The following is a 27,615-nucleotide window of genomic DNA, read 5'->3' on the forward strand; positions in this document are numbered from 1 at the left end:
TTGTTCATTTATCCTTGTCATTGTCACTGATCTCCGCATTTTTTTGTGTACGTACCACAGACTTTCTTTTCCATGTCAGTTTCACGTATTGGTTACTCAATTGTTTTTCCTATTTTCTTACCGGTGTCGCTTGGGTTTGGGGTTAGAATGACTTTGTTACATAAAATGACACCCAAACCCAACTCTAACCTAACGTCAGGTGACAATTGTTTAAAAATCTGGAAAAAATAGTATGAACCAATAGTTAAGTGACATTCTAACTCAACCCCAAACCAAAGCAAAAATGGTTTAAAAATAGGAAAAACAATTGAGTAACCAATACGTGAAACTGACATGGAAAAGAAAGTCTATGGTATGGACACGGAAAAATGTGGAGCTCCGTAACAATGAGATGGATAAATGAGCAAAATATTCTGTGAATATACGGAGATCTGTTGAAATATACAGTTGTTATTATACAGTCAACACATGACACATCTCCAGTTTGCCCCTTATAATAAATACACACTGTAAAAAATGATTGGCTGCCTTAAAATTTTTGCTTAATCAACTCAGATTTACAAGTTATTTCACAACTATTATTTATCTTGATAAGAGATGAGTTGCTACAACTTATAAAATATTTTAAAATATTTCAACTATATTTAATAATTTATTATAACAACCTATCTTCAGTCAAGATAAATATTAGTAAGTTGAATAAAAAAATTAAAGCAGCAAATATTTTTTACATTGCAGTTTAGAGCATGTGTGTTTTTTCAGTTTTCTCTACAAATATTTTTTTCTGAATAATATGAAAACAGACTTTATTTTCATATAAAGTTAGATACATTTGGCACTTTGAGTAATTCAATTAAAAATAATACTTCCTTATCTTTTTTACATCCGTTAGGAAAGATTTGACATTACAACATAAAATATGATGCTTAAGTGCAGTACACTTATCATGAGTAAAAATTACCATATGTAGGCTAGAATGGCAAGCATTGTGGTGAAGGCTGATATTAAATTACCATCAGTGAAATCATTTAAAATAAATTATATAATTATTTTAAACAATAATCCACAAACACTTTAATTAAATGAAAACCAGTGTTGGGGAAAGTTACTTTTAAAAGTAATGCATTACAATATTAAGTTACTCCCCAAAAAAAGTAAGTAATTGCGTTACTTAGTTACTTTCCATGGAAAGTAATGCTTACTTTACTTTAAGTTACTTTTGTGTTACTTTTTCTTACATGGCTGAGGCTTGATCTTTTTCAGGCCTTGCAAGTGTTTTTATATGATCGCATAATGTCTCTGGCCTTCATCTCCGTTTCTGACTCAAACTGTTCCCGCTCAGGCGCACCGAGTGTGTAATTCTACGTTAATATGTTCAGTTTAATTCAGTACATTATTTTATTTTTAAATTGAATTAATTAAACTGAAAAGTAACTCGCATTACTTTTTTACAAAAGTAACTCAAATATTAAGGTGTACATTTATAAAGTAATGTGTTACTTTACTCGTTACTTTAAAAAAGTAATATTATTACGTAATGTGCATTACTTGTAATGCGTTACCCCCAACACTGATGAAAACTACAATTAAAAACCATGTAGGATAACTTTACAACCTTTTTCCTACATACATTAACAGCACCATGACATATTAAGATCTCATGATTCAATTTCATTAGCAATAATTATGAATCACAATGTTTTGGTTTCCTGTAACATCTTGTGCGTTCAAATGCAGCGGTTGAGAGCTCATAGACGCTGAGGTCCTTTAAATCAGGTTTGCTGTGTTTTATACCTGCACAGCCCATGGAGTAAATGTGCCAGGTTCAGCAGGAGGACACTGAAACACACACACACATATTCAAAGGAGAAAACTTATGGTTGGGCATTTATTTCATATTGCAAGTGCTTTTTGTCAGTCTAACAGTGGCGGCCGGTGACTTCTTTTTTCGTGGGCTCTCGATGCAAAGTTCGTCACAACATGTATGTAGCCCGTCATGTGTGTGGTTCCTCATTTCAAAATGTGTTTTCTGCGCGTCAAGTGATCCTATGTGCATCAAGTGTTTTGTCAAAATAAGTGCCTGCTGCAGACGCGTCTAAAGGGTTTATGATAAAAGAGACGCTCGCGTTTGCCAGATACTCGCATAATATCATGCGTAATCAGAGTTTACTGTTAAGGCAGTTTCTTGCGTGTATTTTGTGAACGTGAGCGTCTCTTTTATCATAAACGGTTTTGACGCGTGTGCAGCAGGCACTTATTTTGATAAAACACGTGATGCACATGGTTTACATGACGCAACAAACACATATTTTGAAAAGACGAGCAACACACATGACACTCCGAACACATATTTTGTATTGGCGCACCTCGGATGAGCAGTCACGAGCCGCCACTGCAGTCTACATCATTTTTACATTTGGAAATATTTGGGCACAGTTCTCTTGACAAGGCCCCTGGGGCATAATGTAAGTGTTTAAAACATACACTATATGTATAGTCTTTGCGTGGAGAAATATTAGACAATTAATGTTTCTAGCACCACACGATTGAATTTTAAAGCTGAATTGACCCTGGTCTATATTTATGAACAGCCAGTAGATTTGTTTTTCAGCATTGCCATGAAACTGTTTGCGTAAAATGAACCAAACTATTCAAACCGCTGACAGTCAACAGTGAAAGTTGCTACATACCAGTTTAGTAAATTTGTCCTCACAGGCATTTCGAATCCGTTCAGGTGTGGCTGGGCTGTCCAATCGAAAGGGTCCAGTGAGGCCAGATTCAGCCCTGGCATATGTGATGGCGTCTTTAATGGCATAAAACACTGAAGATGCCAAAAAGAGAGGAGGCTCTCCGACAGCCTTAATATGGGAGAGCGGGGCACAAAATAAAACACTTTAGATTAAAGCATAACATTTGAATCCAAAGTGCATTCTAGCTACACATTTTTTCTAAACGTGAATTTTGTAAGAATTAAACCAATGACTTTCATGTTCCAAGCACCATGCTTTCCCAGTCAAGCTACAGAAAAGTTTCAGCTCTGCTATTGTTTAATATTCGTACAGGTCTGACCTTTGAGGAGAAGATGGCCTTCTCATTAGGAGCGTCTCTCAGCAGCGAGACCTTTAATTCAGTGGGGATATCTCCAAAAGCAGGAATCTTGTACATTCCAGGTCCGCGAGTATACAGGTAACCTTCGGGAGAGTACCGTAGTTCCTCCAAAGTGAACAGTCCCAAACCTTGCATGAAGCCACCCTCAATCTGCACACCACACACAGTTCAGAATCAGCTGATAGTTATGATGAATTGACAACTTGGTGATCTGTATTGTTAAGGTTTACATTTTGTCATTTAACATCACAACAAAGAGAACGGCATTAGAAAATTTAGATGAAATACCTGTCCAATGTCCAGTGCTGGATTTAAACTCTTGCCCACATCCATGACAATGGACGTATGAAGGTTCTAAAATGCACGGAGAGAGGTTGGTATAAAAGTTAGGCTAAAATAAACATTGCTTGGGGGAATATGTGTACTGAATATGTGCTGTAAAACAAATTTGTCCTCTTGGAAACCGTAAAATTATATTTAGGCCACATACACTATAGACTTTAGGTCCAGGGTAACCTGCGGTATACTGTAGGTAATTACACCGACTCCTGTTTTCCATACACACACAGGATTTCCAAAACTTTGCATAATGTACAGAGTCTGAAAGGGATAGTTTACCCGATAATGATTGATAATCACTTCTCCTCATGTTGTTACAAACCTGTATAAATGTCTTTGTTCTGCAGAAAACAAGATATTTGTAATCAAGCAGGAAACAGAAGCACCATTGACTAGGAAAATATACTACCATGGTTTATGTACAAACACTGGTTGAATATCTTCTTTTGTGAAATATAAGGTTTGTAACAACATGAGGGTGAGTAAATAAGGACCAAATTTTCATTTTTGGTGGTGAACTATCCCTTTAAGAACAGTAATCACACATATCACTCATTATGGTGGTATTACCTTATGACTGCCAGTAAGACAGTCTATCTCCACCTCTGAAACGGCCACGCCGTAACTGAAGTAGTTAAACGGCCTTCCTGAATTTGTGTCAAAATCATAGCCAAGATCCGGAGTCCTACAAAATATAACCAGATTAATAACCAATCCAAATTTTATGAGCACTCATGTGAAAAATATGGTGAGACATTAGCTGCGTTTCCATTACCATTTAAATTGCGCAAATTAAAATTGTGAATAATAAATACGGCCAATGGAAACCCGGCCAGTGGAAATTGATGTGTTTCCACTGACTGTATTTTCAATTTGCAATGTCAATTAGCGAAATTTAAAGAAGACATTTCACAAGACTTTTTTAAGATGTCAAATAAATCTTTGGTGTCCCCAGAGTTTGTATGTGTAGTTCTAGCTCAAAATATCATATAGATAATTTATTATAGCATGTTAAAATGGCCACTTTGTAGGTGTGAGCAAAAATGTGCTGTTTTGGGTGTGTCCTTTAAAATGCAAATGAGTTGATCTCTGCACTAAATGGCAGTGTTGTGGTTGAATAGTGCAGATTAAGTGGCAGTATATAATAAGGTGATCCCCTTCTGACATCACGGGGAGCTACATTTTAATGACCTATTTTTCACATGCTTCCAAAGAATGGTTTACCAAAACTAAGTTACTGAGTTGATCTTTTTCACATTTTCTACAATTATAGTACTTAAACATGGAAAAAGTCAGATTTTCATGATATGTCCCCTTAAAAGGGTAATGGAAACGCGGCTAATGTTAAAAAAAAATAAAGAGATCAAACTGCTACAGTAAATGTCACCTTCATCAAAAATTATATATTGATCGAATGTTCTTGGCAGGTATTATATGTTTATCAAATACCTTTTAATTTTAAATTCACTTAATCCCACCTCAGACCATTCAGAAATACCACTTTGTTGGCATAAACACCACAGTGGTTTTTCCGCAAAGTCCTCTAAGTGCACAGAAGAGGAATTGAATGAACGACGGCATGCGAAAGGACATTGGATCACATTCAAACTTGGGTCTCATACGGCAAAAAAATAAATTTCTCTGGCCAAAAATATATTTTAAATAAATGCTAAATACATTTTGCAGGAAGTAATGGTCAGTGGAATATATTTTTGAACTTGGAAATACATTTTGAAATATATGTTAATAACTAAATATATTTCAAGGGTAAGCAAATATGTTTCTAATTTTACATCCCATGTGACAAAAAAGGAATTATTTACAATAAAAAAAAAAAAAAATGCTAATTACAAGTTCATTTTATAAAGTATATTTTTGAAGATGAAACTATACTTTATTTGAACCTTTTAAAAAAACTGGTATGTTTACAGGTTCGTAACAAAAAGTTGGATTGAAATATATGGAGAGCTAATGATATTTTTTAATGTTTTAAAATGTATTTATTTTTAAAATAAATTTTAAAATATACAAAAAACAGCCCAAAGTATATGGGTGAAAATATATGTTTGTAAACATATTCCAAAATATGTTTCAGCAAATATATTTTTTGGCCATGTTTTGTATATTTTGAAATATATTTAAAAATATATTTTTTGCAGTATGGGATAGATCACAGCGCTCCCTAATGTGTGATTCCATTTTTTTTTTAACATTTTGACTTTAATCATTCGCAATGTTTTAATTAAGCAATTGAATTGTTTACTATGTCTTGATTTTTTTTAGATGTTGAGGTTTTTGCAAAAAAAAAAAAATGTGCATGTGCTTAGAGGGTTTTGGTGCAAAGACAGTCACATTTGTTAAACAGCAATACAATTATTAAAGAGACATTTGTAAAAAACGTAGTTAAAGTCAAATTACTGAACCTAAAAGCCTATTTACTAATTTACACAAAAACTTGTCAGATGCACGTAGAGGGTTTTGCATCTAAACTCCTCAAATGATGATTTGGTTTACAGGTGAAAAAAAGATGCATTTGACCTACTTGTAAAATCCATTGGCGGACAAATTCACCCTGTCAAAGTATGCTGCATTTACCTGGATAAAATGATACATAAAAAATGGTTTGTGTAAAAGAAACAGTGCTAATGATAGAAAGGGTATACAAAATATACAATACAAAATGTATACAGACCGTTTCATTTGTGTAAATAGGAAAAAATATAACTGAAGATAATCACACATTTCATAATTATATGAAGAAGTAATATAAGATGTACTAACCCACTCCTCCCAAACTCCTTTGGGATTCTTGTCTTTGTATGGCTGAAGTCTCTTTAGCAATGTCAGGCAAGCATTCTGTAGAATGATACAAGGCTGTGTTAAGTTCCTTGTCATCTTAAGCTATCAGACAACACTGCATTTCTACACTAGTGATGTGAATACCTGCCACGTAAGACTTACGTAAACAGCCATGCCGTTAAGATCGGAGGAGGCCGAAGCTGCCGTAGGGCTGGTGTTGGGGACCGTGTTAGTGCTGGTCTCCGTGATGTGAATCTTTGTGCAGGGGATGCCGAGTGTTTTACTGGCCACCTGTACAACACAAAAACAAAGTGTTAAATAACAAGCTAAGACAGTCAGTCACTGTATATATCAAAACAGTTTTGGTTTGTCTATTTGCTTTACCTGGACCATTTTAGTGTGGAGACCTTGTCCCATCTCGGTTCCACCATGAGTTAGCAGAACAGAACCATCTGTGTACACGTGTACCAGAGCTCCTGCCTGGGTTACAAATACATGTTTTTTAATACACATACAACATGCACCATTCTCTCTTACAGTCATTAATCTGAGGTTTGAAAAGGGCTGACCTGGTTGAGGAAGACAGCAGTAAAGCTGATGCCAAACTTTGTTGGAATGATGGACAGGCCTCTCTTAGTCCAACGGTGATGCCTGGTATACAGGTAGGTTAAAGTCTTTATGGTACACAAATATTTACAGTTATATACTAATTACTCTACCACCAAAACTTTCCACTTAACTGGAAAGTTCCTCATGATTTTTTAAAGCCTGAAGTCTGTAGGTGAATGCTTAAATGTTTGAAATTTGTTTTATAGATAAAAATAAAATTGTGCCAATGTACATACAAATTTCTTCTGGTACAAAATAAAACTTGGGTTTAAAAAAAATATTTTTGATATAAATGACTTGGGCCAAATAATAGCTCAGAATAGATGGGAACTCTTTAATACTGTTAAATAGGGATGCCCCAAAACGCTGCTTGATAAAATGCCAACAATACATTTTTATGTAAAGGTCTGACAACTTTAAAGATGCTTTAATATAACATTTACAGTTTTGTTTGGAATTATTTCTTTGAAAGAGTTTACTATTTCTATTATAAAATATATATTTTTGAATTAATTTAATTGAATAATTTTTTTTTTATATTTTTGTAGTATTTATGTCTTGTTTTCAGTAAAAAATCTAATAATTCTTACATTGAAAAAAATAAAATAAATAAATGTTTGAAAGACTGTTAAATACTAGGGATGCCCCAAAACGCTGCTTGATAAAATGCCAACAATACATTTTTAAGTAAAGGTCTGACTACTTTAAAGATGCTTTAATATAACATTTACAGTTTTATTTTGAATTATTTCGTTTGAAAGAGTTTACTATTTCTATTATAAAATATATATTTTTGAATTAATTTAATTGAATAATTTTTTTATATATTTTTGTAGTATTTATGTCTTGTTTTCAGTAAAAAATCTATTAATTCTTACATTGAAAAACATTAAAAAAATAAATGTTTGAAAGACTTTACTGTTTCTATTATTCTAAAATGTGGTAAAAAATATATATTTTTGAATTAATTTAATAGAATCAATTTTTTATATTTTTGTAGTGTTGTTTTCAGTAAAAATATCTAATAATTATTAAATTGAAAAACATTTAAAAAATAAATCTCTTGCTTAGTATCTCTGTCTTGTTTACAAGTATAAATATCTAATATAAGCAAAGATTTTTAAGATTTTAAGTCTTGGTTACTGAAAAAAATTATGAAAATCAAGAGGTTTATAAAACATGAAAAATATTTACCAGTTGGGTATGAAATATAAACCTAAATTGAATTTATTTAAAAAAGTTGAAATTGGAATTAAGTTTATTTTTTACCCCATTGGCAGATAATTATTTTGTTTTAAGCATAAACCTCTAAAATTTCATAATATTTTCAGTAAACAAAACAATCAAGTAAATGTATCTCATTTAAGAATTATTAAATATTTATAATCGAAAACAAGACAAAAATACTTAGCATACTGCAAAAAATGATTCATGAAAAAAAATAGTATTTTTGTCTTGTATTCACTAAAAATATCTAAAAATTCTTAAATTAAGATGCTTTTTCTTGATGAGCAAAACGACCCAAAAAAATATCAAATTTAAATGATTTTGTGCATAAAACAAGCAAAACAATCTGTCAATAATAGGGTAAGCAAAAAAATCTAGAAAATTTTTCTTCAACACTAAATTCAAGAAAAAAAGTGCTTATTTTTGATAAGCAAAATTTGATATTTTTGGTCTAAAAACTAGACTTATTTTCTTAGGTCATCAAGAAAATAATCTTAATTTAAGAATTTTTAGACATTTTTACTGAAAACAAGACAAAAATACTAAGAACTTTTATTCTTGACAATCATTTTTTGCAGTGCATTTATTTTATTTTTTTGCAGTGGTGCATATAAAATCCTAAAACATATCCAAAGCTTTAGGCAATCATGTAATACAAACTAAATATATATAAATCTGTCTAACAAAGTTAAACAGTTTGGTTTAAACAATTAACAAAAAACATTACAGTATTCTGGCCACCACCACCAGCTTTTTTGTTTTTAGCAAAGTTTTAAGATTAAGATGCATAATAAAAAATATAGGAAATATGTACAATTTTCACAACACAATGTCTACTTTAGGCAAAAGTCATTATTTAGTGTGACTCTAAACACATCTTGAACTCTTTTGAGGAGACTAAAGTCCTTAAATGATTAAATTATCATTAGATCTTAGGGTTTAATTTAATTCAAGTTTAAGAAAGACTGCAGGTTTCTGCAAATACTGAAGTGTAAAAGAGGGTCACACTAAATTCTTAAACCTTTAGATGAAATGTGATTCTGTATAATGTAATACTGCACACATGTACTGTATTTTCTGCTTGTATTCTAAAAAAGAAACTGAGAAATTGTTGTACTAAACAACAAATCTAATGGTACCTTAAGACTTTTGCACAGTACTGTACATTTTAATTTGATATAATAATTATACATTTCAAAGATTGACTGACCTGTTGTACTCTTCTACGGCAGCCTTGCGGTTGCTGAAGTCTGAGATCTGCATGCACTCCAGCCAGCAGCGTTCAATGGTGAATTGGTCCAATCGCTGATTAAAGTGTGTGAGGTCTCCCTGCTTGTACATATTCAGCCTCCTTACCTGAAAGCAGTACAGGACACTGTTACATGTAGTATCATAATTTGTATATATGCATGAGCATCGTACCAAAATGCAGTTCTAACCTCTTCGGCAGGAAGATCGCAGCTATGAGCGACATCACTCATCCAGCTCTCTGCTATCATCATGCCCTGCGGCCCCCCGAAACCTCTGAAAGCCGAATTAGAGTGCAAATTCGTTTTACACATGTAGCCTGTGCCACGAATATTAGGAATGTTGTAGCAGTTATCCATGTGGAACAGTGCTCTCTCCAGAATCTGTGATGGAAGCAACACATTAGGGCTGGAGGTTAAAGGGATAGTTCACCCTAAAAATGAAAAATCTGTCATCATTTACTTACCCACAAGTTGTTACAGACCTGTATACATTTCTTTGTTTTGCTAGATGTAAAGGAAGATATTGTGGGCAATGTTTTTAAACAAACCGTGTCTAAGCAGCACCATTGACTTCCATAGTATTGGTTTTTCGTGCTATAGAAGTCCGTGGTGCTCCTTTTTTCTGATTTATTACAAATATCTTGTGTTCAGCAGAGCAAATAAATGTATATATGTCTGTAACAACTTCAGGTTGAGTAAATGATGACCGGATTTTCATTTTGGGTTGACTATCACTTTAAGAAAATGTTTCTTGTAAATGTGTAGCACTGGCCACAAGGGGGCAATATGCATCTTGAGATATTGAAGGCCTACTACTTACTGACAAGGAAAGGTCCATTGAATTGCCTGCATTGCTATACAAAGTCATATCAACTGCCATCACTTTTCCATTGTTCATGTATCCAACCTATAAGAGATTGCACAGAGATTTTAGCATGTAGATCTGGAACACCATTCACTTCCATAGTGTTATTTTTTCCTACTAGAGAAGTAAATGGTGCCCCAGAACTGCTTTGTTACAAACGTTCTTCAAAATATCTCCATATGTGTTCTGCAAAACAAAGAAATTAATACAGGTTTGGAACAATTTGAGGGTTAGTAAATGATGTGAACTATCCCTTTGAGTCTGATGGCAAAATGTTTTCACCTTGTAACGTCCGAAGAATGGATGCCGCCCGCCTGTAACCAGCATGTCCTCGTCACGATCCAACATGCAGCGCACTGGTTGCTTAACCCTTAAAGACGACACAATATTTAAGCTCCACAGTGCTATGATCCTTCAAATAGACACAAATATCAAAGGATTTACATGATATTTTTGTCATTAATATAACATTTTTATACTTCTGTGCAGCGACAGCCACCACTGTGGACAGCATGGTGCTACGACATTCCTTTCCTCCGAATCCACCTCCCATCCTCTTCACACGGCACACCACGCGGTTGGCTGGGACTCCCAAAGCTTTTGCCACGAGGCTCTGAGCCAAATTCAAGCCAAAGAGACAATCATATGCCATTGCTTACATAGATTTTAGTCAACATGTGTAATGAATTGTATTTGAACTGTTTTAGGGTCTATTTTCATATACATTAAGGGTCACAACCCATTAAATTGTCAAGTCACTTTTATATTTATTTTTATATTAAGAGTATGACTTTCTGTTACATTTACATTTGCACATTTAGCAGATGCTTTTATCCAAAGCGACTCACAGTGCAGTTAAAGGCGGGGTGCATGATCTCTGAAAGCCAATGTTGACATTTGAAATCAGCTAAACAAACACACCCCTACCCCAATAGAATCTGGACCTTCTTTTGATAGACTCGCCCCACACATACGCAAACCCAACCAAGGATGTTGGTTAGTAGACACGCCCCTTACTGCTGATTTGCTACAAGTGTGTTTTGGTAGTTGGCTTTTCAAAAATCATGCACCCTGCCTTTAAATATAAAAATTACCATTAAATAATAATTTTTAACAATCACAAAAATCTGGCATTATATCTTGTCTACTAATTTAAATATTTTTTTTTCTAATGGCAGTTATGTTGGGGCAATATATTTGTTATGTATTACTGTACAAGAACAGAAACATTTAACAAGTTAAATTTTCATACAATTGGAGAAAAATAAAGTTGCATAACTTTTAACTAAAAATCTAAATTACAGCTGGTCATCATTAGGGTAAGTTGTATTGCAGGGTTCACACCATACCCGGTTGAGGCGGCAAGCGCGAGTGATTTACATGTTAAGTCAATGCAAAGACGCGATTAGGCATCCTGTGGCGCGGGGTAGGCGCAGCACGAATGGCACGGAACGCGTGGAATGCGCAGTGCGGATGCCGCGTTCTGTACGAATTGAGCATTGCCGCGGGAATCGCACGAGTTGAAAAATCGGAACTTCGGTGGATTTTCGCGCTGCGTTAACCTTGCTGTAGTAGTGACATGATTACAGGAGTCACAGAAACCACTCCCATGACGCAATTTCCGTGTGAATGTTTCGAATGACTAGAATTTCACGCGTGAATGAAGCAGGTAAACTCAAATATTCAAGCGTCCAACGAATAGCGCGTTTTTGACGCCTCTACCGCGGCTAGTGTGAATGCACCAATAGTGTCTTTTACAAGTCAAGTACATGTTTACCTGGGTCTTAGTGGGAGATTGTGTTGAGACAAACATCTCCATTTCCCCGTCCTCTCCCCGAGGAACAGCTATCGTACAGTTAGTCTCCAAATAAAAGTGCTCCTGTCCTCCAATGTGGATCTCACCTGAAGCATCACATGATTAGAGACAGCAAAATTAGCAGGACAAACGGTATTATATAAAAATGTTAAAGGGGAAACACTTTTTTACAGACTGGGGTTTACATCATGACGTATCTGTACCATGCAGGATGTGATCTGAGTCTTTAAATCCTTGTGTTAAATCTCCTTTCTCAATAGTTCTCACTGGATGATGAAAGGAATTGTGAGTAATAGCATCCTGGAAGGAGGAAATACAGCCATGTTAGTTTTTTTTATTTGTAAGATGTTTTGGTGAAAACCTCAAATAAGCTCATTATTTAGTAAGTTAAGTGTATGAAGCAAAGGGTCAAAATACATGAGCATATGAATAACATATACTGTAATATGAAGGTGATTATATAAATGTAGTGTTATTATTTTATTTTTGGGTGGTGTCCCAGACAAGGCTTATTATTGTTCCAGACTAAAATGCATGTTTGAGCCGCCTTAATTTAACAACATCTTGCACTGACATATCTGAACATACACAGTACTTTGCAAAAGATTTGTTGTTTTTGCAATTGTATAGTGATTATATATAATTATTTCTCAGTCCCTTTATAAAAAAACAACCACAAAATACAGGAAATGTGTATGTAGTATTAAAAACAGTATAAAAGTATAAGTTGAAGTGTCAAGTATTTAGGGTAAACTCCCCTTTCACTTGAGCAATAGCAGGCAGCTGCAGGATCTCTTAAACCTAAATAAAATTAAATCCTAATTTCTAATTCTAATCAAATGACTTCAGGTCTCCTCAATAAAGCTCAAGATGCGTTTCGTGCAAAGAGAGGTCACACTAAATACTAACTGATGCCTGAAGAAGACATTTAGTTCTGAAAATTGTTTTGTTTTTAATTTTGTGTACATATTTTCTGTATTTTCTGTTTGTATCTTAAAAAGAGTAAAAAATAAATATGGATGGACATTAAAACTTTGCTAAAACAACAAAGCTGGTGATGGTGGCCTAAGACTTTTGCACAGTACTGTTTATCAGTGCCACTGTTTTGTCTCATGTTTTTATTAAAAAAACTACTTAATTGTCCTAAAATAACTAAGGCTTAGTCCTAGTTTAATCTAAACTCTGTCTGGGAAACTGCCCCATAAAGGCACTCTTTTTTTGTAGCTTTTTTAAATGGTTATATTTTAAATTATTTTTATAATTCGGTCCATATTATCATGGATCACAAAATGTTATAGGTCATATCAATATAATATTTTCTGTAAACAATCATGATTTCCTGTTATTCGAATTAATCAGCGTAAATTCTGTTACTGTAAAACTTTAATACCAAGGTAGAGTACATGGGCGGAATTTTGATTTTGTGCATGGGGGGCACCTATCTGTAAACAAGGATATTGCAATCCTTATGCAGCTTCATTTTTTAAATCTTAAAACTATTTAAGCCGTAAATTACTCTGTCTACCTTTTAAAATATTAAGATTAGACAAATAAAATATGAATTCCTATAATTATATTTCATTGATATCTCAAACAAAATTTAATTTGGCTCTGGTCTGGAGGGCAGTGCCCCCCCTGCACCCCTAAATGCCTTTGGTAGAGTAACAATATTCATAGTATGTAATAGAACTGGCGAGGGAGTATAGGTATGTTTACAAGCTTAAAGGGATAGTTCAGCCAAAAATGATATTAAACCCATGATTTACTCACCCCCAAGCTGTCCGAGTTGCATATGTCCATCGTTTTTCAGACAAACACATTTTCGGATATTTTAGAAAATGTTTTAGATCTTTCAGTTGATTAATGTAATGTTACGGGGTCCACCCATAGTCCACGACCTTCAAGTCCAAAAAAAGTGCGTCCATCCTTCACAAATTAAATCCAAACGGCTCCAGGATAATAAACAAAGGTCTTCTGAGGGTAATCTGCGCGGTGTTGTTGTAGAAATATCCATATTTAAAACTTTATTAACGAAAATAAATATCTTCCAGTAGCGCCGCCATCTTAGACTCCTCTGTATTCAGGAGAGAGTATTAGCGTAGTGTACACACTTTTCTTAGTGACGTATGACAAATTCGGAGGGCGGGGGCACAGAGCAGCAGCAGAGTAGCCTCCGTAGGCTGCGTAAGCGCTCATCCTGAATGCGGACGCGACTAAGATGGCGGCGCTACCGGAAGGTAGTTATTTACGTTAATAAAGTTTTAAATATGGATATTTCTACAACAACACCGCGCGGATTACCCTCAGAAGACCTTTGTTTATTATCCTGGAGCCGTTTGGATTTAATTTGTGAAGGATGGACGCACTTTTTTGGACTTGAAGGTCGTGGACTATGGGTGGACCCCGCAACATTACATTTAATCAACTGAAAGATCTAAAACATTTTCTAAAATATCCGAAAATGTGTTTGTCTGAAAAACGATGGACATATGCAACTCGGACAGCTTGGGGGTGAGTAAATCATGGGTTTAATATCATTTTTGGCCGAACTATCCCTTTAAGCAAATAACAAATACAGACCTGAATCGTGACAATCACAGGTTTGAGTTCTTCATAGTTTATCTTTACAGCTTTGGCTGCTCTCTGAGCATGAGCCTGTGTGTCCGCCACAATGGCTCCCACTATATGTCCCACACATGTGACCTAAGAAGAAAATCACAAATTCAGCATGACAATGCACAATCTTCAGTCTCTTATGATATAGCAGCATACAGTATGAGCATTATCAAACAATTCACACTCTTTATGGCACTAAAAGTGATTCGAGGAACAGCAATAAAGTTATACGCAGTATGTTATTACTTTAATGTGTTACAGAGCAGATTACAGTATATTTCACTTGGCTACTGTACACACGAGATGCTTAACCATTAAAAAGCTATGTCAAAGTACAATGATATCTTTCATTCCTTGGCGTATCAGGCTTCCCCAGGTCTCAATTCAGATTAAATAACCGTAGAGGTGCAAGCGACAGGGCTTTTGACAGACATATGATGAAGTGAGCTGCATGTGAGAGACATTTTGCATGGACATACGTGTATGGAAAACCTTATTTGCTACAACTTACAAATGATATGCTTTGCTTTGAATAAGATAGTGCTATGGTACTTCTAAAGACTTCTATAAAAACTGATTCAAGGGTTTAAGTGTGTCTTATATGTACAGCTATTACCCAGAAAATGCAAAGAATGAAAAGCACCTTATCATCAGCAAAAACAGTCTCATCATAAAAAGCAGGTCCTGTCTTGTTACTTCCTTGGATGTCCTTGACAGAAATAAACGTCACCACACCAGGAATGTCCATTGCCTCAGAAGTGTCGATGGATCTACAAACCACATCATTAACACACATAGCTAACACATTCCTGAATTGACCCTTTACTTGGCACACAGGTCATAAAACAGTACACGAGAATCAATGTGACGACTATTCCAATTAATCCAATGCACTTTAAGATGTGTGATTTTCCACTAACTTTATAAGAGCGTGAGCTTTAGTGCTGGTGACCAATGCCAAATAAAGCTCATTTTCATAGCAAGGGATGTCATCACAGTAGACCGCTTCACCCGTGGCCTGCTTAAGAGCAGAGAGGTGCATAATCGGTTGGCCCACAACATCATCACCGCTCTGATCAGGTGGAACTGCCTAGAAATGACATAAAACCCAAGTAAGATGCACAGACGTAATGCTAAATTGTTGTGTGGGTGTGTAAAATATGTGTGTGTATACCTGATAGAGCTGTACGCTGGATGGTAAGTCTATCTGGAAGGGCTCAGTAACACTAACATAATCTGGTCTGATATCTTCCATAACAATACCCTAGATAGACACAGGTCTCAAAATCAAATATAATGTAAGAATAGTACAGCATTTCAGTATTAGTAAATATCTAGAAACCTCCATCTGCATGTCAAGAGCCAGTTTGCGCTGGACAATGAGGAAGAACTTGAAAAAGAAGCTGATGGTCAGTGTGCGCCTGTATGCCACCATTCCACCAGGAGCTGAGGGAGACAGACTCATCTCCTCGGCCAATGAGGTGCAGGCGTCCTGCAGGAGCTCCTCATTCCACTGCCTGTGAGCAAGTTCTTATAAATTCTCTTGTATAGACATGCATGGATTGTACACATTAACACATTAAAGGGAAAATAGGCTTATTTTTCAGCTCCCCTAGTGTTAAACAAGTTATTTTTACCGTTGTGGAATCCATTCAGCTGATCTGGTGGTACCACTTTTAGCATAGCTTAGCATAGTTCATTGAATCTGATTAGACCATTAGCCTCGCGCTTAACAAATAACCAAAGAGTTTCGATATTTTCCTATTAAAAACTTAACTCTTCTGTAGTTACATTGTGTACTAATACCGACGGAAAATTAAAAGTTGCGATTTTCTACTCTCAAAATCAAGGACTTTACTGCCGTACCATGGGTGCAACAGGCGCAATGATATTACGCAGCTCCTGAAAATAGTCCCCTTGGTAACTTTCAATAGCTAGGGACTATTTTCGGGCACGTAATATCAATGCGCCTGCTGCACCCATGGTACGGCGGCAAAGTCCTTGATTATTACGCCGGAATAAGAGTATAGTTCCTAGCCATATCTTTAATAAGATTAAATGGCACATATTATGCGTTATTGTGTTCACACATTGCTAATACACATGTATGTCCAAACATCTTGTGAAAGTGGAATTTGCATAATATCTGCAATTTAAAGGCCCTTAAATATGTAATTTTTCCGGTAGAAGTTGCTAAACAGCAACACCGGCCGCAGCTTGATGGCGTTATTAAAGATCGTTGAATAATGGGAGTTCAAGTCTTTACCTTCAATGAAAAAAACGTGTAGTTAGTAACTATACAGGCAGGTCATTCTTTACCTGTTGATTAATCTTTTGCAGGTGGCTGTGGCAAGGACAGTAACAGGGGCCATTCCTCCATAGCTTATCCGGATATTCTGCACAATGTCGGAGCGCTCCTGGAAGCAAACATTCATGCCACATGTGACGATAGAGATGTCGTCTTCTTTGCGAGGGGACTGCTTGAAAGATGAAAAGTACTGGCCCTAAAACACACACAGAAAATGACTTCAAATATTATAAGTATAATAAATTACAGTATGTATTTAGGAGCGGCACAGTACAGACCTTTTTTGTGAATGGAATCTCAATAGACAACAAAATCTCATCTGGCCTCAAAACGGTCTTCCTATAACCAGGGAAGAACTTGTCATCCATCTCAAGAACGCGTTCCCCTCCTTTTAACATGAACAGAGAGAGGTTATAAAGGTGCAATGTGAGACTTGTAGAAGGATCTCTTGACAAAAAATGCAATATAATATACATAACTATATTATCAGTGATGTATAAAGACCTTGCAAAATGAACTGTATTGTTTTCATTACCTTAGAATGAGCCGTTTTTATCTACATACACTACGGGTCCCCTTACGTGGAAGTCGCGACCATAATTTATGTATGCTTTTTTAAAAGAGCCATGTCACAAGGCTTTTTTAAGATGTAAAATAAATCTTTGGTGTTCCCAGAGTACATATGTGAAGTTTTAGCTCAAAATACCATATAGATAATTTATTATAACATGTTAAAATGGACTCTTCGTAGGTCAGAGCAAAAATGTGGCTCAAACAAAGCATAAGGGTCTTATCTAGTGAAACGATTGTCATTTTTGGCAAGAAAAATTAAAATATGCACTAACCACAACTTCTCGTCTTCCTCCGATCCTGTGACGCGTCAGCGCGACCTCACGTAATTACGTAATGAAGTAGAAAGGTCACGTGTTACATATATGAAACGCACATTTGCGGACCATTATTAAACAATAAACTGACACAAAGACATTAATTAGTATCATTCCAAATACAACAACGTCGGAACGGTCCTCTTTCTCCACACTTGGGGCATAGTTTCGCATTCGTCATCCGTGACCTCTTGACGTGATGACGTATTACGTGAGGTTGCGCTGGCGCATCACACAGCTAGCGCAAGACGAGAAGTTGTGGTTTAAAAGTGGGTTTTTTTTCTTGCAAAAAATTACAATCGTTTCGCTAGATAAGACCCTTATGCCTCGTTTGGGATCGTTAAGAGTCCTTTGAAACTGCAATTTTAAACTGCATTTAAACTGTTAAGTGTTGGGGTCCATTAAAGTCCATTAAAATGAGAAAATTCCTCAAAAAAACATAATTTCTTCTCGACTGAACAAAGAAAGACATCAACATTTTGTATGACATGGTGGTGACTTTTTTTAAGAAAATGGACTAATCCTTTAAAGATATACATTTTTAAGTGTGTAGCCTTTGTGCTGCTAATGCAATGCTCTACCAACTAACCTACGGAAATATTATAACAAAATATCTCTGTCATATCTATCATTAAGATCTCAGTAAGACTATGAAATATTGTAGCAGTTAACCAGCATTCCTGCCTGTGAATTCCTGCTTATCAGATCATGAAATAACAACCATTGACCCTTGAACAGAGTAAAACATCCTGCACCTTTGGACATCACGGTAAGTTTGCAGCCTGCAGCCATGAAGATGGGGTTGAGGTCTGAAATGGGACTCGCTGTCATAACATTGCCACCAATAGCCTGATGGCAAAAAAACGGTTTTAAGATGCATGAAAGGAAAAAAGGAAAATGCATAAATTTAGTAAAACCACAGATCGGATAATTCAAAGACTCTTCATAAAAAATGCTTTTTGACACTTTAGAGCAGGCATACAGTAAAAACATGTCACATACTGCCACATTTCGAATCTGCTGTCCTGCAAACCAGCGCAGCTGCTCCAGTACTGCCTTAAAGACCTCAGTCTGATGTGAGGGCAGATTCTTTACAGCTTCACGCAAAATGTCTCCTAGTACAGTCAATGTCACTGATGCTCCAACCTTAATGCCTGTAAAATACAAAAATCTATTCCTTCAGCAAAGCCAATAAGTTTTAGCGATGACAGAGCTGCAATTATATATTTTTTATACAATTATCCACTTTAAACAAGTAACTACATGTGGATTAACTGTCATTGGAGCATTACAAAATTTGAAACCTGCGTGCATTGAACATACATAAGGTTTGCATATAGTGGCATTGAGTATGCGTGTACCAGTCAAATGAACTGTGCTCTGCAAAGCTGTGGGTTCGACTGTGTATGCATAAAAAACAGACTATACCCAGGGCCTTAGGGTATGGAAGGGATTAACCCTCTGAGGTCGAAGAGGTTTTTAGGGCCCTGGGGAAGTTTTGACCAGCACTGACATTTGTGCTTTTTTCAGGTATTTATAAACATAATAATGGCAAATGTCTCATAACACTGTGTTCAGCATAAACTGGGCTACTATATTATGTGAGAAACATGTTTGTGGTTTTTAAAATATTTATACATTTTTTTAAGTCGCTGATATAAGTCCCCAAAACCCATAGTAAACATGTTTTCACAAGACTTTAAAAACAGGATCTAGTAGTCTAGAGTTTTTTCTTTAAAATAATGTAAAAAACATTCACACGGGGCGTACGATTTAGTGCTTGATGGAATGCTTGTCTGAAGCATGGCCAACACATGCTCCGGTCTTGCACAATAGTAATTGGCTGGCTCGAACTAGGTTATTTGTATAAGGCGCTCTGATTGGCTGACACACGCTTTGGCACTTGAAAAGTTGAGAAATGTTCCAACTTCTGCTGTGAGCGATGGCAGTGAAGCAATGTTGACGGATCCACAATTCACTTCGGCAATGCATGGTGTCACCCATTAAAAGTAAACAAGAAGCTTATGGGAAATCCCTGATTTTCAAATCCCAATGTTGACAGGTATGGACATGTAGTTGCACATTAGTGATAGTTTGTTGAATGTCTGTCGAGGGATCATCACAATATTTAAAGTATTACATTACTTTAGTCATTTCATTGACAATAGGTTGCATTGTTATTTATACTTAGTAAAACCTCTAAAATGGACTATCGAAATAAAATGTTTTCAAAGTCTTAATGTAAGTTACTGCTGTTTATAAGCTATATTAGGTTGAAGATGCTCTCAATTTCTATTTCCCATCTCATAACTCTTTATTTTCACATTATTTTTTAAATGTTTAAAAAGTTTTCCTTACCATTATTTTTTTAATTTTTAAAAAGTTTTCCTTACCATCCAGAGTGTGTCGAATGCTGTTCAGTTCTGGGATGTAAGCTGGTGCCAGAATCACAGGATAAAGAAAGTTTCTGAATTTCATCTCAATACCTTATGAGAGAAAAGAGTCAGTAGTTAAAAGAGAATAAGATGACTGATGTCACATAATTCATTTAATAATTAATCTTAAATATTTATTTTTTAAGTACATTATCTTTGTTTAACATCTTTTCTGTGTACAATGCATTCTCAGACTTTTAAACCCCAATGAATGTGGACCTCACCAACTTCTGTGTTCCCAACCACTAGTTTGGCATTTAAATAAGTGGCTTTAAGTTCCAAGAGATCTTTGAGGGAGCTGGGTTGAATCCAGAGCACTCGTTCCCCAATAAACCTTAACTCTTTCTCTGGTTCTTTACTTAGACTCTATGGAGCATAAACTTAAAGTTAAATTTGAAGTGCTCATATGCAAAACCTTTTACTGCGTCTGGCACGTTTTCTTGTAAATTAGCTTTTTCTTACGTTAAGGTTAATTTCACTTTAATGTCAATGAAAAGGTTATTAGTCAGTAATTCACAAATGTCACTTTAGTCATGTCATCGGTATATAGCAAATTTGACTGTCTTTCACTGCAAAACCCTCTAAGTGCATGCATGCTCTTTACTGTCTTTTCTGAATAAAGGTAAAGGTTCAAATTAAACTGACAATTTATGAATACAGATTAAGTTTTAAAATTTACCATGAGTTCAGGGGGGAAAATAATCTCTTGTGTTGGGTCTAGTGGCATAAACTCTGAAGGGTCATACAATTTCTCAGCTTGACGTGTCGAATTTTCCTAAAAGAGACAAACACAGAGTTAAATTATTATTTGTAAGAATGGCCGACTTAGATCTCTTATAGAAATTTCTTACAAGATATACAGTTGTTATTTGTAATCTTTAGATAACATTTAATTCTGATAGACACTGTGGCAGCAAGTATAGGAGTGATCTACTGTTTGTTTCATGTATTTTTGATATCACAGACTCATGATAAGTGTCACTTCAGACATGTGACTGTCAGATTTCCTATGAGATTGCAATGCCTTCCGTGTCATTGATTTCCTTAGCAAAGACACTACATGTTTATCAAACTGTGAAGCAACGCCTTAGGACAGAAATGTGCTAGTACTCTGAGGTAGTCACATAATAGTGCATGCTGAATAGTACAATGTGTGAATAGATGTCTCTTACATTAGCAAGCTCCTGTATGTGTCCATTTGTCATACAGCACCCATTAGTTCCTCCTTTTCCCCCACAACATCCTTCACCCTGTTAACAGAGCAGATATTAAACAAACTGTACTGTTGTACTTATAACAAAACTATTATAATTAATAAAATGATTGTATGACTGGTGCAGTATACCCTTTAAAAAGTTCTTAATATGTATAAATTTAGGTATAGATATGTATAGGTTTGGTATCAGTATATACATCTGAGGTACTAATATGCACTCTTTGGTATCAGTATGTATGTGTGAAGTACTTATATCAGGGATGGGCAACTTCGGTCCTGGAGGGCCGGTGTCCTGCAGAGTTTAACTCCAACTTGCCTCAGCACACCTTCCTAAAAGTTTATAGTATGCTTAGTAAGAACTTAATTGGCTGCTTCAAGTGTGTTTAATTATGGTTGGAGCTAAACTCTGCAGGACACTGGCCCTCCAGGACCGAAGTTGCCCATCCATGAAATAAATGAACTCTTTTGGTATAAAGATGAATGTTTTAAAAGGATACCGCCCCAGTGACAGCTAGGGATCATTTTCTGACATTGTGTCAAGGAAGGATCCTCGGAAGCCAGAATTTCGAGGATGCGACGTCATCAACATCTGTCGAAGGACTGTTCTAATGTCGAGGATCCTTGGAATTTCATCCAAGGACTGAGTCCTTCATTCGAAAAATATCCCATATACAGGAAAGGATGCATATGTGTAGCCTTTGCGCACTTCACGCTCTAAAATCACCCACAATCCTATGCATGCAGTGCCGAAAGCACACCATTTACGTGTTCTCCGAATGCTAAAGGAGCCTCACCTAGCCTCTGAAAGAAGTGACTTGGAAGGACCAGTTCTGCCAAGGAAGTATCCTTGACATTGAGAAACACCTACTATTTAACTGAGGCTCTCCTCCAATCAGATTCAAGGACCAAAAAAACTTTTTTATACACTTATTTATTCATGCAATCTTTTTTTATAAAGGCTTAAATAAAGCATAATTAAACAAAGGTTTAAAACATTGTTTATACACAACACCAATAGTGACAGACCACATTTTTTTTGACTGAATGAACCCAGATAACATTTTTGTAGTATGGCTGTTAGTAAAGGAAACACTTAATGTGTTCGTCACTTTTCTTCTTATACTGTAGATAACAGATCTCACTCCCACAGTTAAATCATACAAATTAAATTTACCTTTGTAAACGTCCTGTACCCTTCCAGAATAGGTCTGTACCCAGTACAGCGACATAAATTGCCTGTGAACAACCAATTTAAAAATTAGTTTCTTTGAAAAAATATATACAGTATGTGACCTTGTCGGTGAAATCCAAGCTTAATCTAATTTTACATTAATGAGCATCAACGTTTGATTTCAGTAATTGATTTCACACTGATTTCATTTGTTGACATGCATCAGTATTAAAGTTATCAAGGCTATATTTTCACAGAATGTGCTTAACATTATATAGGATGATTTTATGTAGCTAATACAAAAAATGACTTTAGCTGGGTTTTCACAGACTGGGTAACATATGTACAACGGTTAAGGCATCACAGCAAAGAGAAACAGTAACATTCAGAGCTAATGACCATTACTACACCTTGAAAGGCATCGTGAATATCATGCATGGTCGGCTGAGGGTTGTTTCTCAAAAGTGCATACATAGACATTACAATTCCTGGAGTGCAGAATCCACACTGTGACCCGTGAGCCTTTGCTATTCGTTCCTGTATATAAAAAATGTTGTAAAACATAAGATAGCCTATTGTTGGATTAAATGACAGAAATATAAATATAGCTAAAAAGACAGAAATATAGCTAATGTTAAAACTACAATGAATGTAATAAGTCAGTGTAATGTAGTGTGAGGTAGTGACAAATTAGCAAAGAAAATGCAAAATGTGATGTTCTCAGACCTGTACAGGATGGAGTTTACTAGCCACACTGCCGATACCCTCCACAGTTGTTACTGCACAGTGATGCAGAGAGCATAGCGGGGCCAGACAGGCATTGATAGCATGGTGACTTAAAGATTACATGAAGGACATTAACAATAAAAAAAATTTCAAGGGTTTTGCATACATGCATTTGGCAGATTCTTTTATCCAGAGCAACTTACAATGTATTCATACTGTTTTTTACTATGTGCGTTCACTGGGAATCAAACCCATGCTCTATTGGTCAAGAAAATAACAAAACAAAAACTAAACTGCAAGCATGCAATTATTTTGCATTAAGATTGTAAATGTTGCGATGCACATTTTGTGAATTATTGGAAAGATACATAATCCGTTTTTGATGTGGATGGTATTTGGACACCATGACAGTACAGGCACCACATCCTCCTTCTGCACATCCTAGTTTTGTTCCCTTCAGACCCACTGCAAAAATCAATACTAAGGAAAACAACTTGGAAAACAATCACAATGAGAAAAAACATCCAAATTAACGGAAATTATATAAAATTACAGGTAAATGTCTAATCATTTTTAAATGATCATTTTATGATCAATCACTACTGGTGACAATCTCAGTAATGTTTGGATAATACTTGTTTAAGATAAGGTAATGGAGTAAATGACTGACAACGTATTTCCAATAGTTTACAAGGAAAAATCAATGATGAACGTTTGGGTCTAATGTAGTTTTGGGACACTGGATAGGTTTTAAGATACTCTGACACATCTAAAAACAATATATTGACTTAATGTTTTTTGTTGTGGGAAGGAAATTTGCAATGGACTGTCAATGGTCATAAACACTGATGTGATTCACACCTGTGCAGATAAAGACCCAACCCCTAATAGTGCTATCAAAGTGGAATGTTGTGACTCTTGTGAGGCGAGTAGGAGGATGAATGTGAGGAGACTATGGCCCGGAGTACAGTGTGTTCCACTACGCTGCCTATGAAGGCTGTCCGAATGCGTTTCCTGGTGCTGCCTCCATGCCGCCAAAGTCATTGCCTCATGCAATCATATTTATTTGACAATATGTGAATTTTGTGTGTGTGTGTGTGTGTGTGTGTGTGTGTGTGTGTGTGTGATTTACTGTTTTCTATAAAATCATCCTACATAATGTAAATAAATTATGTGAAAATATAACCTTGATATATTTAATATTAACTGAGTAACGTCATGTGAAAGATTAAAATCAATCAAACTGTCATAGTTAGATTGCAAGACTGTAATCTGGTTTCACAGGCAGGGTCACATTGGCTATGTTTACATGCACAAAATTTTGTCAATCCGACTGAATTGAATACGATTGAAGGTTACGACGATCCAGTTTACATGCACCCTAAAGATTGCAATCTGATTAAAATGTTTGTTCACATCTACATTCTATAGAATCCGAACCGAATGTCTGCGCAAGCGCACAGCCAGGGTTGCCAGATTCGCGTATCAGAACCATCCCAAATGGCCATTCAAAATTAGCCCAAAAGCATCCCAATGACTATCCACAGCCCAAATACCAATAACTAATGAACGAAATACTTTCATCTTTAAACCGCAGAAAAAAAACTGGTGGAAACAGTTTAAACAGTAGCTCAAATCTTAACTTGAAAATAAGAAAAAGACTTGGCCACACCACACTGCGGATATCATCTCTCTCGTCGAGTTCAGGCTTTATCTCTGGATTAAAGTCAAAGCGGTAATGCAGTTGTTTATCATCTTATAATTCATTTTATATTCCTCATATTTTGTGATTAAGCAATAACCACTTTCACATATTTTATTTTAAATGCACCATGGTTTTGTAACTTCTCTATATGGTTTCGAATCATGTTATAAATGAATTAGTTCAGTTAAGGTCAGCATCTGTTGTAATCTTATGTACCCAAAGTCCCTGGATGAACTTCTCCTTATGGCTGATGTTGATTTAGTCACGTATGCATATCGAACCTCATGACTGGCCGTCCTTAGGAGACTTCCTTATGCTTAATATAAATTGTCTAAGTTGTCAAAAACATTGGACATAAGCTTGGCATTTATCTCTACCGGAGGGATTATGTGACTCATGCCAAACACCTGGATGAAAGATCTTTAGTCCCAGGTGACTAAGACTTCCTCTTGTACCACTATATATTGAGATGCTTTACCAATAAATATTTGACTATGATTGGAACAGATCTTTGCGTCAGCGTCTTTCATAGCCCCTGATCAGACTCAGACCTCCAGACAATATCTCTAGACCTGCTTGGAAAAATACAATCTAACCAGCATAAAGCAAACAGCTGTGCAAAAATGAAACCAACCACATAACTCCAAAGGAGAGATTGGTCTGTCTGTACTGGGATCAATATTTTTAAAGTGTATGATTCAATACTTTAAGAAGCATTTGGTTGAAGATGAAAAGGATACAGGTTTTCCTGATATATTTCAGAAGCGTCGTTTCAGGATCTGCATTTTTCTCAATGATCTGTGCACAATGAATTGTGGTAAACGCATGAGGGACGTGTAGTAGTTTGGCTATTCAAAAGTCTTTAAATGTTTAATGTACATAATATATACTGTATATCAGCACAACTAAGGAGCATTATGTAACAGAACTGAAAAATCATTTCCATGTGTGCTTTGGCACAGACCGATTAAACGAAACGTTTATTTAACATACATTTCATGTTAATAATTTGCTCAATAATTAATTACCTTTTTGCCGTTAACGAAGAAGACAAGCTCATCCCCTGAATCTTGAAATCTGTTCTTTATCTTGTCCACTGTGATAGACATTTTCCTCAGTGTTTCTCAGCTGACTATCAGATCAGTTAGATTGAGAGCTGCGTACAGTACAGCTCTGTGTACGGTGCTGCGTCACGTGATCGAAGTCTTATAAAATGCGCACTTCTCCTCAAAACTTTTGGATAAAGATATGTGAAAGAGTGAAACTTCCACCAAACTATCCACGTTGTTATAGCCAATCCCCATGACACATTTGCACGGTTAAAACTTATGTTACGTAACTTACGTAAACAAAACTTTTTTTCTGCGGTGTAGATAGTAAATCATTAATAGCAGGCGTATAAACCTTGAAATGACCAAGTGGCACAGATAAGACAGTCTATTTATCTACATTGTTAACTCAGTTGCTTTCACTTAGATATTATTGTATTACAAATGAACATTTTGAGGAATCGCTAACGTTACCGATTCGCCAAACGGTAGCACGCGATCAAATTTTTATTACGTTAAAGACCAATAAAAACGGATAAATTTGCTTGTAAAATTTACCTGTAATTTTTAATTATCATCTAGACCCTTAAAATATATTAAAGAAGTGTCGATGTCAGTCGGTTCAGCTCAATGCAGTGCCACCACGTTAGTTCAGGTATGAAAACTATAATTTTTTATTTAAAGGGACAGTTCACCCAAAAATGAAAATTCTGTCATCATTAACTCACATTCAAGATGTTCCAAACGTGTACACATTGATTTGGTCTGTTGAACACAAAGGAGGATATTTCGAGCAATGTTTGTAACCAAACAGTTACCACTGATTTTCAGTTTTTTTCCTACTATGGATGTCAATGGTGCTTCAAACCTGCGTAATTACAAACATTCCTAAAATATCTTCCGTTGTGTTCAACGGGGCAAAGAGCGACACTTATATGTCAAAAGCAATTTCATTGCCTTGTAAGTACTTTTTTTACATAATCAGAATAGTGGCCTGTTTAGTGTCCTAAAATATTTATTAAAAAAATAACAGAACCTACCAACACAAAACTGGAAACTGGTCAGGATTCTTTAGTTTATTTTTTTTAGAAGTCTTTGGTAAAAAAAAAAAAACTTGCACACATCATGTTTGTTGTAACACACCCCTGCTGAAAAAACCAGCATCAAACCAGCATGGGAATTATGCTGGTCTATGCTGGTGTTAACCAGCATACCAGCACCAAAACACATATGCTGGTCTTGCTGGTATGACCAGCATGGGATGCTGGTGCTAATGCTGGTTTGGTGCTGGTTTAGCTGGTGCTAATGCTGGTGTTCACTAGCAAACCAGCACCAAAACACAACATATGCTGGTCTTACTGGTATGCTGTTTTTTCAGCAGGGACAATATATGCCTTTATATGGATTACATTTGTTTCTTAAAGGGATAGTTCGCCCAAAAATGAAAATTTTGTCATCATTTACTCACCCTCATGTAATTTTTATTTTT

At 35.7% G+C, this 27,615-nt stretch overlaps 1 protein-coding gene across 1 annotated transcript; it reads right to left on the reverse strand.

Annotated features, from left to right (window-relative positions):
- Positions 1-789: 789 nt before the first annotated feature.
- Positions 790-26,314, reverse strand: xdh (xanthine dehydrogenase). The gene is made up of 36 exons (XM_065288427.2): positions 26,106-26,314; positions 25,818-25,875; positions 23,741-23,837; positions 23,373-23,481; positions 23,057-23,183; positions 22,650-22,711; positions 21,432-21,509; positions 20,939-21,034; positions 20,484-20,625; positions 20,218-20,310; positions 18,827-18,978; positions 18,580-18,673; positions 17,216-17,325; positions 16,949-17,133; positions 15,972-16,146; positions 15,804-15,893; positions 15,550-15,719; positions 15,273-15,399; positions 14,594-14,716; positions 12,217-12,313; positions 11,975-12,099; positions 10,677-10,810; positions 10,480-10,567; positions 10,153-10,239; positions 9,522-9,713; positions 9,293-9,438; positions 6,816-6,897; positions 6,631-6,726; positions 6,409-6,537; positions 6,229-6,303; positions 5,990-6,042; positions 4,018-4,132; positions 3,397-3,462; positions 3,070-3,258; positions 2,691-2,858; positions 790-1,839 (listed from the first exon to the last, which is right to left on the reverse strand). Exons 1-36 carry the CDS (start codon positions 26,184-26,186, stop codon positions 1,789-1,791), a joined length of 4,062 nt encoding a protein of 1,353 aa, XP_065144499.2. The 5' UTR covers positions 26,187-26,314; the 3' UTR covers positions 790-1,788.
- Between the last annotated feature and the right edge of the window lie 1,301 nt (positions 26,315-27,615).

This window comes from Paramisgurnus dabryanus, chromosome 17 (assembly GCF_030506205.2).
Source record: "Paramisgurnus dabryanus chromosome 17, PD_genome_1.1, whole genome shotgun sequence".
In the NCBI taxonomy this organism is placed as follows: domain Eukaryota; kingdom Metazoa; phylum Chordata; class Actinopteri; order Cypriniformes; family Cobitidae; genus Paramisgurnus; species Paramisgurnus dabryanus.